Source organism: Notechis scutatus, chromosome 5 (assembly GCF_049901735.1).
Source record: "Notechis scutatus isolate UNSWTSFEM ecotype Mainland chromosome 5, rNotScu1.2, whole genome shotgun sequence".
Taxonomy (NCBI): Eukaryota; Metazoa; Chordata; class Lepidosauria; order Squamata; family Elapidae; genus Notechis; species Notechis scutatus.
In genome coordinates, this window is record NC_142013.1 from 92,774,665 (window position 1) to 92,787,227 (window position 12,563).

The window sequence follows — 12,563 nt, forward strand, 5'->3', positions numbered from 1 at the left end:
GTACTGAGGGAACTTATAGAATTGCAAGGCAAAAAGGACAGGGATCTGCAAAAATCAAATCTCCAGCTGGAACTCCTAATAGATTTTAGTCCCTTTTACAGACAGAAAGAGCCTTCTATGTTTATGTAAGGAATGTTCAGGATCCAGTTAAGTCAAATATAAGGTTATACAGCATACGAATTTACCTTTTATAAACGATATTCAGCAGAAAATATGCATCGTAAAATTTGATACTCTAATTCAAGCATATAACTTCATATACAAACCTAAACATATATTTATGTTCATGCTGGCAAATCTGTAGTTTAATTTGATGAAGCCTTGGAAAAGACCTCCCCTGTACTGTTAGAAAAAGAATTTAGAATTTAAGACTGGAAATATGATTTACCTTGTGATTGGAAGGGATTTGAGTAACTTTTCTTGTTAGATTTTTCTCCCAAAGAATTTAGTAACGGATCCCTCTCTAGCCCTCAAACATGTAACAAATGTCCAGGTTTAAGTTTTGCATACTTAGAAGTGACATGTTTTTGAAAATATTATTCTTCAATTAGAAAGGAGTTGTGTAAGTAGAACTGAAGGAATTTTTATTGTGTGTTAATCATCTTCATCAAATATGTATGAGTCTAGTCACTAAAGAATTGCTCCTTTCCCTAGTATTCCCTGAAACTGGAGAAAGGAGATTATACCGTGCGGCTACAGATCCGTCATGAGCACAGCAGTGAGCTGGATCGCATCAAAGACCTTCCATTTATTGTCTCCCACAGACTGTCTAATGTACTGAGTTTAGATATATATGATACCCACAGTCAGGCTCTCTTAGGGAAGAAGAAAGCAAACAGTATATCTCTGCCACCAAATCGCACACTGCCATACTTTGTTACTTCTTTGCCAGATGACAAGTAAGTTATGTCCTTTTTGTGGCACATAGCAAGCAACACTTTGATTAGTAACTCTTCTGAACTTTCAAACTTGGGTAATAAAGAAAAATAGTTCTGTCTATTTATTTCTATTCTGTGGCTGCAGGCACTTAGCATCTACTGAAATATGGCTACCTTTCCTCTCCAGTGCCCATATTTCTACATATTTTCTTAATATGTCTTTCCTTAGTGTATTAAATCTAGAGCAGTCAATTTTTTACTAATAGAATAGAATTTGTTTCCTTATGGAATAGCTGCCAAGGGAGGCCTTCCTCTGAATGTCTATGACAGGCCTATCAAACTGGCAGCCCGGATGCATCACACGCAGGCCATGCCCACCCCGGTTCCACAAGGGCAAAAAAAAGTCACACTACATCATGTGACACCATTGAGTTTGACACCAGTGTTCTATGACGATTTGCTGCAGCCGACTCGCCATGGACAACTCTCCACAAGACAATTCACTGCGGGAAAAGTGTTACACTAATATCAAGGAAATGGTGGAATAGACTCATTAAAGAAAGGGTGCAAAAGGAGAGACAGGATGAAATGTGAATGGCAGAAATGTAAATAGTTTATTTATTTTAAATAATTAAACGGAATTGTCCCACAGTGGATTGTCCCACAGCAAGTTGGCCGTAAAAAGTTGTCCCGCAGCAAGTTGGCCATAGTGAGTTGGCCACGGCAAGTTGTCCCATTCTGTTCCACTGAGGTTACTGGAATGAGTAGAGCTGGGTTTTTTTTAAATCTGTTTTGAGTGGGATCAAGGTACAAATAAGTAGCTTCCAGAGTCGTCCTATTCCCATTCTCAACCTTAACCCTCTTCATTCGAATGTATTGGGCTTGACATTGTATTGTTGAAATTAAGTTCAATTTGCAGTTGCATTAAACATTTTTTTCAATGGGAATGTGAACATGAATTTAAAGCATGTTTCGCTTGTTCATTTGTTAGAGTACCTAAAGGAGCAGGTCCTGGATGTTATCTTACAGGATCATTGACACTTTCAAAGACAGAACTTGTAAAGAAAGTGGTAAGTAAAAGAAAAGCGTAAACTCAAAAAAATATTTTTTTAAAGGTAATTGAAAAGACAAACTTGTATGAAAATGATTTTGAAAAGAGTAATCCAGATTTTTGGAAGTTTTTTTTTTCCTGAAGTCTCTTTCAAATACTAAATGCCAATTTTCTTCATTGTTTAAATACAACTGCCTTTCAACGTTCTGTTCAGACTTGAATTTTTGCTATTTTGTGATAAATTCCAGTTCCTTGTTGCAGATTGTATGTTAACATGATACATTGCCTTTAATAATTTATGTAATATTATTTTATCCAACTGCATACCTTGGAGTTTCACTTCAATCTAAAAAATATAGTGTTAGTTGTTCAGGTTCTATTAAAATAGTTGCTTTCAAGCATCCGTTTGCTGACTAGGAAGTACTTCCTTATTTTAGACCAAGCTTTTGTTGATCATATACTTCATAAAGTTTCATTTTGCAATCAGTAGAAGTAGCCTCCAACATCGCATTCTAACCACTGTGCCACCATGGCTCTATAAAACTATTGTTCTAAATAAAACATGCAAGTATTTGTTACCAAGTAAACATTTGTTTACCAATAGTGCATCCTCAAAGTAATTCCTTTGTTATTCAGTTATATTTTTAAAAATATGGAATATATATATATATATATATATATATATATATATATATATATATATATATATATATATATATATATATATCATATTAAAACATAGTCAAGCTAAATGTATCTTCCACACTAGGAGTATAGGGAATATGTCTGATCAGTGAGTTTCCAAAACAATTTGGCTTAATATAATTGATAAGGTTTAGGAATTTATTTTACCAGTCTTAATAATTCATCCTAAAAAAGTGTCCACCATTGATATATTGGTTATTTTCCAACTGAAAATGTTTTTTAATCTAGATTTGTGGTACAAGTAAATTAAATAATTGTATTTGAAATTGTAATTCTTGACAATTAGACCAGGGGTCTCCAACCTTGGCAACTTTAAGACTTGTGGACAAAGCTGGCTAAGGAACTCTGGGAGTTAAAGTCCACAAGTCTTAAAGTTGCCAAGGTTGGAGACCCCTGAATTAGACCATTGAGCCTATTCAGTTTGGCAAAATAAGTGGTAACTGTATACATACTGAAGAAAGGTTTTAGCAGTGGTTAAAATAATTACGGGTTTTTTCCCCCTGTTCTGCCCCTTGGAGGGAGGTAATGTTATTCTTAGAATACTGCATTCCTGATGTTTCTTCTGCCTGCTTATTATAGAGGAGATTATTATTATTAATTTAGTTAGAGAATTTTTCCATGGCTCTTAGTTTCGTTTTGCTTTAAATATTTCACAAACCATGGACGATTTTGGTGCAGTGCAGCTAAGATGAAAATATGTCAGAGTCTAGTATATTTTTTAAATATAGAAGACCATCTCTAGCATGCTTCTGTTCAAAAATTAATCACTGACCATTTAAAACCTAGTTTCTAGCTTGTACTAAGTCCAATATATTTAACAAATAATATTTGTTAAAACCAAGTGATATTTCTATACATTTTTTGCTTTTCATGTGAAAGAAATAGGGTAATTTCACTAATATAACAACAGTGTTGTGTATAGTGAAGCTGTGATCTAGAACAATGGCCCTCAACCTTTTGAGCACTAGGGATCAAGAAGGTTTTTCCGTCGACCAGAGGGGGGTGTGGTTTTGCGTGCTGCCTGCATCCCGTGGGTGGGGCTTCGCTTGTTTGCGCAGCTCAATTTCTGGCATGCCATACCCCAGTGCCAGTCCACAGACAGGGAGTTGGGAACCCCTGAAAAATTAATTGTAGCATTGTACTATAAACAAGTCAGGGTATATATAGAAAAAAAAAACTAAAATTGGCTTGAATGATTGATAATTCTTCAAAGTCATATGGTAGACTTTTAATGCTTCTCTTTCCATGAGACCTACCCCAATGTTGTATTACCTCTAAATTCAATGAAAACGGAAAGATTAAGAAAGCCATTTCAGTTCATTGAATTTTAAATGGGAATGAGTACAAACAGTATAAGTGAGTTACGTACTCTATTGTTGGGTTTCAAAATATTGGGATTGATTTAAATCAAGAAGATTTAAATCAAATCCCTAAATAGCATAACGCTTGTGCTTTATATTTTTTAAAGCTAAAATATTGGGCTTTCTTTGAAGTATGCTTTAAAGGGACCAAGACATTTAGTGTTCTTCAGTAGTGAATAAAAACTTGATAGGTAGTGTCTCCATTCTATAGAGTTTTGTGGATATTTTCTTACAGTATGTTGTTCTAACTCCCAGGGGCAGTCTTCAACAAAGCGACAAGGAAAGGTTAAAAAGGTACTGAATGCCAGTTTTTGAAAGATGTATATAAGTATTTTTGCCTATCATTTAAAGCAATATACTTAGTTATTTCTATCTTTGGTTACCTTTATGCAGCTTAATTATTCATATCTTTGAACAGTAAAATTGCATTAGAATAGCAGACTATTAGTTTAGTTTGAAAGTAATGTGTGATTGGAACATTTAATATTATTACACCAGTATCTTACTCTACAAAATTATTTTTCTTTTTTAAAAAAATTATGCATAGCTCTTACATACTATTGCCATATGAAAACCATAGATTGTAAGATTGGATAGGATAAGAAATATTAGTACAGTATCATGGTAAAAGAATTCTCTTTGCTTGCCAGTGGTTTCTTTCTTCAGAGGGTATAACCTCATTAGAAACAACAAGGGCCAATGAAACTGTATTTGTATCAGGGGCCCTTGTAGCAAAGAGCTTGTTTATTTTGTTTATTTTGCTATTTTTAATATTGTAGTGCTAAAGGTTGAGATAATTGAAAGGTTGAAAAATCAATATACCACTCTAGCCAAATGGTGGCTGCTCTAACCAGTGAAGCTGTACGTGGTTTAAGGACAGAATTTATTGGAGATTGATTTTAAAAGCTTTGAAATTAGTCACTATCTCAAATAATAGAAATATAATCCCACCTTGCCTCATAAATAGTTGAAATCTATAAGTGGTGTCTACTGGATAGTATCTGAGAAATGGTGCTGCATTTCTCAGATAGCATCTGAATTTTCCCTTCACATACCCACCCTCTTTGACTTAGGAATGGGGTAGGATGTATAATCAACAGGATTCAGGCCCTATTTTGGTACAATGGTTTGCCATTCTTTGACATACAATTTTAAGTGTTTATTTCCTATAATAATTGACAATCCCCTGCTGAGTCAAATTAGAATTGCTGGTCTAAGCCAGATGCAGTGTAGGCTTGTGAAAGAGGAATCTAGAACAAGGGTGTCAAACTCACGGCATCATCACTTGACATATCGAGACTTTTTTCCCCTTTGCTAACCCGGCCAACGCGTGACGCATCCAGTCTGCAGGCTGGGAGTTTGACAGCCCTGATCTAGAGCATTAATTCCTGCCATAATATGTGTTTTTATATTTATATAGCTTAGTTTATCTACATGTTTTATGGATGGAATTATTGAAGAATTATTGAAGGATTGAAGGAGGTGATTGAAAGATTCCAGTAGAAAAGCAATATTTTTTAACATGTTTTACTCAGTTGAGACAGCTCCATGCTAAAATAAAGTTAACTGTGGGGAGGTTTTTTTCCCCTGTAATAGTTAATAAAACATTATTTGTGTACTTAAGCACTTTTTGCTAAAATGTTTGCTTCTAAGGCAGGCATGATAAAGGAACTGTGATATAATGACTTGTATTTTAGACACTTTTCTTTCACTGATTATTGAGTTCAGTCTAACTGGGAATGGAAGGAACTAAAACACTAATGGGAAAGAAAGAATTCACAGAGATGCCTTACTGCCCATAAAGCATTTAATAATATATCCACATTCAGCCTTTTTATGTTTTAGAACAAGGGTCTTCAAACTTGGCAAGTTTAAGACTTGTGGACTTAAACTCCCAGAATTCCTGACAGGAGGAGGAATTCTGGGAGTTGAAGTCCACAAGTCTTAAATCTGTCAAGTTTGAAGCCCCCTGGTTTAGAAGCTGACCCAATTTTGCTACCAACTACTTTGGTTTGTTATAGATACATCTATTACTGAAAGTATTAGTAAAACTCTAAACCACTATTTCTTTTTTTTATATTGTGTCAAAATGCTTAAGTGGCTTAAAAAGAGAAATATGGAAGACTTTGGGGAAAGTTTGACTACTATTTCATCTTCTAGGATTGGATCAGATAGCTTTACAATATAATGATGAATTGTAATTTATCTTTAATACTTTGTTGGGATATGTCAATTATATAGATCAGGGTTCCCCAAACTTCAGCTCATTGACCCTCTCAATTAGTTTCAGATTGTTATGAATCCCCAAACATCTATTATATGAATAAACACTACTTTAACAGTAGTAAATAATAATAACAACAATATCAACCCCTTGAATAGTTCCATGAATTTGTAGGTCAATATTGACCACTTTGGAGAACACTGATAATAGATATAGATTTGATATAAAAATAGAGGAAATCAGCCTGATGGGAACAAATTGTGTGCATTTTTATTTTCTTCCACAGTTGAGTTTATAAGGTCATTTGTGAACAACCTTATAAATGAGGGTATTTTTATATGTTATATATTTGTATAATGCATGTTTGTGTATTTTGTTATTGTAAAGCACATTAAATTCAATTACTAACTTTGGGACAAATCAGGATTCAAACAACTGAAGCTGTGATATACTAGTAGCCATATTTTCTTGTTGAATAAAATGAGAAGGGAGGAGGCTAACAGAGTAGATATACAGGCAGATGTCTTAATTATATTTTGACTTATTAAGAGAAAATACTGGCCAAAAGCTGCCACTGAGTCTTTCATAACATTGTTAGCTTTTTATTCAGTGAGAGTATTATTTAAGGCAAATAACCTCTTCCTTATATTAGATAACATTTCATTTTTTAGGTCTTCGTTCAGTTTTTTTCTCAAGTAATTTTACTTTTATTTTAAAAACTCTTTAAAAGTTTGCTCTTTTTTTCCTCTCTCTCTCTCTCTCTCTCTCTCTCTCTCTCTCTCTCTTTTTCTTTTCTTTTTCTGTTTTCTCTTTTTAATATCACCATCTTTTTTAAAAAAATCTTCCAAGAAGAAGACACAGAAATTCAGAATTGTAGGACAAAAGGCAGCAAGTACCTTTTGCTGTCAAAGTAGGGACAAAATGAAATGTGAATAACAAAAAAAATTAAAAATATTATAAATCATTGAATTGTCCTGCAGCAAGTTGGACGTGGCAAGTTGTTCTGTGGCGAGCTGGCTGTGGCGAATTGGCCATGGCAAATTGGCTGCGTCGAGTTGTCTCACTCTGTCTCAAACTATTTAATTGCAAGAAAGAAATTTCAGTTCCTGTGTTTTAGCCATAACCTTGCAAATTAATATTAGTCTGTTTTTATAGACTTTGTAGATTCTCATTTTCATATACCACCATGATGTCCACAGATATACTGAGACATGTATAAATTGTAAAGTGTAATATAGAATAGTACATAGGGCAACAGAGAAATATTTGCAGCATTTTTTAAAGGTTTTGTCAAATATTCACATTTCTATTATCTTAAAAGATATGATTTTGTGCTTCCAAAAAACAGATACTGGACAAAAATTTCTATAAGTATTGGTTGGTTGGTTGGCTGATTTTAAATGAGATGTACTTCACGATTATTCCAATTTAACTTGTAAAAAATCAATATTTTTGTTAATACTGTGGCTGATCTTTTTAAAAAATAGAAGAATAGTTTAGAACTATGATAACTATTACTTGAATGTTTAAGTATATTTTTGCCATATTGTGATTTCATCCCAATCCCTTTTTAATAATGAAATATTTGAATTTAAATTCTGCATTAAACATTGAACAAGAATGCATAATTTCCTCAGAAATCACAGTAAATTATAGTATTAGCCATGATGAGGCCATATCCTAAAATCAAATACAAGACAATAATAAGGCTACATGTGTGAGAATGCTAGCAATGTACTCATCTGAGGAAAAAAGTCTCATGGTTAATTATACCAATTTGTTTAATTTATTTTTCAATAGTCTGCTGCATATTTCCACAAAACAAGATGTAGGTTATGCAACATTAAACTTGTGGAGGCTAATCAGTTTGCTGGATGCAACTCATGTGAAATATTTCTGGGATGATTAGTCAAAATTTGAAATTTGTGGGAGAGAATTTGAACTATTCTTTTAGGCTAAATCTGTTCTAATCCTCGGAGACTTCAAAAGGTTCTGAATGATTGTATATATTCTTCTCAGTTTTTATATGTTTTGTGAGAAAGAAAATAATACTTACTTTTACCAAGTTGCTATGCTTTTTACTCTAGGATATAATTACAGTTCATTATCATTTGATCCCATCTCCAATAAAAAATAAGAATGGAAGCAAGGATAAAGAGAAAGATTCAGAAAAAGATCTAAACAGTGAATTTGCAGAAGCTTTAAGAGATTTAAAGATACAGTGGATGACAAGGTATGTTTTACATTTCTGTTGCCATATCATATCATTGAAGAACTGATGCATTGATGCAAATTTTTCTTTTCCACCATGCCTTCATTATAGATCACTAAAGTTAGCATTTTCTTTAATACATTTATTTTTAGGTTTCATACCAATGAGATATACAATGAACTGAAAGAGACGTTCCCTAACCATCTACCCTTATATGTTGCAAGACTTCATCAACTGGATTCTGAAAAGGTGCGACCCATTTTCTTTTTTAAAAGATTTTTCATTTTAAATCCACTTAGTCCTCTCTTAAACCCTGAATAGACAAATAGTTCCTAATTTAGTGCTCTAAATCAACCGAAGTTGTTAATTGGACACCTTTAAACTGTTCCAGAATTTATCCCATTTATTATACCAGTATTTCACTGAGATTAGTGATTCTTCTTAGTGATTAGTGATTTTTCTCCCCTTAGAATCATTTCAGCAGGGCACATTTGATTTATTTTGGTGCTGGATTTCAAGCTTAAAAACAATAGCAGCTACAAACTTATTTATTAAATCTACAAAACACATAATCATAACTAGAAAAAAACAGTATTTGGCTTCATTTGATTGTGAATAAATGAGTTAGACATGTTATGCTATTTTCTGGTATGTTTATTTGGTATCATTTATAACTCCCAAAAAACACTTTTATGCTTCAATTATTTTTTTATTTCAATTCAATTTGGATATTTTTCAAGAATTCAATAGTTTATTTACATACAGAAATGTACACTTTTCTGATTGTTTCTCCCAATTTTTCTATAAATTCAATCTAGAATTCCATGCATTAAAAAAAAAGATAAAATCCAGATTTGAAAACCACCATATTCAGTGTTACTTGATTATAATAAACAAGCAATTGCTATCCGGAAACATGTTTCAGTAACAGAATTCTGATTTATAGAATTCTTTCTTTGCTGCTGAATATAATAATTATTAGCAAAATATTAATTCTGTACAGAGCACCATTCAAGTTCTTGTTTTTATGCCTATCTTTCTGCATAGATATAAAGTTATATGATGAACTGACAATTACAGTAAATGTACCACTTTTATTTTCAAAGTATGTTTTTTGCTTTGGATCAAAATAACTTCCCATCTCCTATCCACTGAATATTTGTAATATATTAATTCATATGTATTTATTTGTTAAATTTATTTGCTGCCTATCTTGCCGTTGGGCTATTCTAAGGAACTTAGAACAATAAAAAAGAAAAATAAGAGAATAATTTAATAAGAGACTACCCTTTATTTTCTTCCAGGAGCGAATGAAATGTTTAAATGAAATAATTGAAGCTTCTAATACAGTGATCTCTCATATCGATCAAACAGCTCTTGCTATTTATCTTGCGATGAAGACTGATCCCAGGCCGGATGCTGCTACTATAAAAAAGTACCTAGCCAGTAAATACTTTTTTTCCTTGCATTTTATTTCAGCAAAGTTATCTGTTCTTCTAAGCTTAAAAATTAAATATTTTCATTCACGAGAAAAGAAAACAGTCATAGACTGAGCACACCTAATTGCATTGTATGTTTTAAAACACTATTTTTAATGTTGGGATGATATTGTCAAGGAGGAAAGATGGAAGATCGTCATGAGCCAGCCAACAATTCCATTCTGCTTCCTCCCTGCCTCTGCCCAAATCTTTGTATGTTATTACACATTTGTATTAGATTATGGCAAGTAAAAAAAAAAGTACTTAAGTATTTAAATGGAAAACAAATGGTAAACTGAAAAACCATAACGTAGGTATTTTTAAAAGCAAATTGGAAAAACCTTTCCTTCAGAAGACTGAAAATGAGATTGAGAGCTTTTTCTTAATTGTTTTATCTGGTTTTACCCTCAGCAACCGCCAAAGGGTTTTACTCCCTGTTAATATGATTTCTTGTTTCTCTATGTTTCTAGCCACCTAAAATTGAATTTGTGAGATGAGTGGCCATGTAAAACAAATAAGTAAATGAATGGATAAAGAAATGTTACTGTTCTTCCTTTGAAGGTAGTAGAACTGTTTGTTTGTTTGTTTGATGAAGATCCCTAGTTAAAAATGCACACTTTGGAACTGGTCTCTTTACTCCAGTTTAGAAATGTCACCTTCTCTTAAATGTTGTATATTTAGAAGGGATGCAGGTGTATTTTGTGTGATTGTGAAATTCAGGAGTTTATGCAAAATGCATATATAGGCATGATGAAAGAGACCTGTTCGCATGAATGAAATATATATTGTTTCCACGTAGTGAGATGGAAAAGCAGAAATCTACCTTAGTAGATGCTCTCTGTCGGAAAGGATGTGCATTATCAGATCAACTTCTGCAGTTACAGGCCCAGGAAGGGGCTGCATCAAGTGACGTTGAATGTAAAGATGATAACCAAAACGCCATCTTGACTACTCTGACAGAGACTTTCTGGGAAACATCAAAATGGACTGACCTGTTTGACAGCAAGGTATGTTGTGAGGAATAGAACTATTCATTCATACTGTTGAAGAAAGGAATATTCAGGTTATGACACCTGTTATCAGTTTAGGTGGAGACCAGTGTTTTATATTTAAATTGTTTAAAAATATTTGCACACGAAAACTGCTGTCAAAATAAGTAACTCAAATCTTTTGTAGCATAATGCATTCAGTAGCCCAGAGCTCTTATAAAGACATAATGGCAGTGGCTTTCTACCATTTTTCTTTGGCATATTACCTTTATACACTTTACACGGTCTCATTAGATGGACAGTTATATAAATTTGATTAATAAATAACCTCTGGCTGTAGTCTATTGTAAACTAATTCTGTTGCAGATAAATCTAAGCATGTTTAACTAAATCTAAGCATGTTTAGAAAGCTATTACTATGTCCCTTATTTGGTGCTCTGAATGTTGATAGCATCATGTAAATCGAGTGTCAAACTCGCAGTCCACGGGCCAGATGCATCACACACTGGACACACCCACCCCAGTTTAATGAAGGGGGGAAAAGTTGCGATGCGTCACATTACAACATGTTGTCACAAGTTTTAACACCCCTGATGTAAATGAATGCCTCATTCTTTAAAATATATTTAAATAAGTTTTAAAATAACCTTAATATAAACTGTTAGAATTATGCAGCTGGGAATAACTCAAACAGCGTTTCATGAGAGATTCCCCTGTATCCATCAAATACAGGTAGTCCTTGGTTTACAATAATTCATTTAGTGACTGTTCAAAGTTACAACGGTACTGAAAAAAGTGACTTATGACTGTTTTTCCACACTTAACGACCCAGCATCCCCATGGTCACATGATCAAAATTGGCAACTGACTCATATTAATGACGGTTGCAGTGTCCAAGGGTTGCAGTGTTCACCTTTTGCAACCTGACAGGCAAAGTCAATGGGAAAGCCAGATTCACCTTAATCCTACTCATGTTATTAACTTAACAAGTGATTCACTTAACAACTGTGGCAGCAAGGTGATAAAATGGGGCAAAACCCATTTCACAAATGTCTCACTTAGCCACAGAAATTTTGGGCTCAATGTAGTCATAAGTTGAGGACTGCCTATACTGAAGGTGATTTTTATTCTAGTTCTGACTTGTCTACTGTCAACTCCAAAAGTTGAATATGGATGATTGATCTTTGCAGAATTTATATTCTGCTTACAAATCTCTGCCTCCGTTTTTTTAATGCTCTTCTATAGGTTTTGTTCTTTGCTTACAAGCATGCACTGGTAAACAAAATGTACGGCAGAAGTCTCAAATTTGCAAGTAAACTTGCAGAGGAGAAACCCACCAAAGAAAATTTGAAGAACTGTATACAGGTAAGTTGTTTTTGCATATTCAGTTCAGTTCAATCAGTATACAAGTTTCAGTAACATTCTAGAAGTATAAAATCAAATTAGGACACATTTTCTAGGCCTAATAGATAATGGTGAAAAAAGTAAGGTTCTACATTTAGGCAAGAAAAATCAAATGCACGGGTACAGTATATGTGGTACCTTACTCAATAGCAGTAACCCAGTTGCTGACACGAGCAAGAATGCTTGCTCTATGCACAAAAAAGTGGAACTTTAATTCCTACAAGGGATGACTGGCTGCAAAAGCTAATGAAGTTAGCAGAG

General features: G+C 33.5%; 1 protein-coding gene across 2 annotated transcripts in view; it reads left to right on the forward strand.

Moving 5' to 3' along the window:
- The window catches only part of TPP2 (tripeptidyl peptidase 2), a 53,822-nt gene that overhangs the window by 39,814 nt on the left and 1,445 nt on the right, over positions 1-12,563 (forward strand). Inside the window, exons 22-29 of one of the 2 annotated variants that reach the window (XM_026668943.2) lie at positions 655-899; positions 1,870-1,948; positions 4,251-4,289; positions 8,307-8,452; positions 8,584-8,680; positions 9,736-9,866; positions 10,709-10,916; positions 12,144-12,263. In XM_026668943.2, the coding sequence (XP_026524728.1) occupies positions 655-899; positions 1,870-1,948; positions 4,251-4,289; positions 8,307-8,452; positions 8,584-8,680; positions 9,736-9,866; positions 10,709-10,916; positions 12,144-12,263 (1,065 nt within the window). The remainder of the gene's footprint in view (positions 1-654; positions 900-1,869; positions 1,949-4,250; positions 4,290-8,306; positions 8,453-8,583; positions 8,681-9,735; positions 9,867-10,708; positions 10,917-12,143; positions 12,264-12,563) is intronic. The other variant, XM_026668944.2, reaches the window with a different exon arrangement.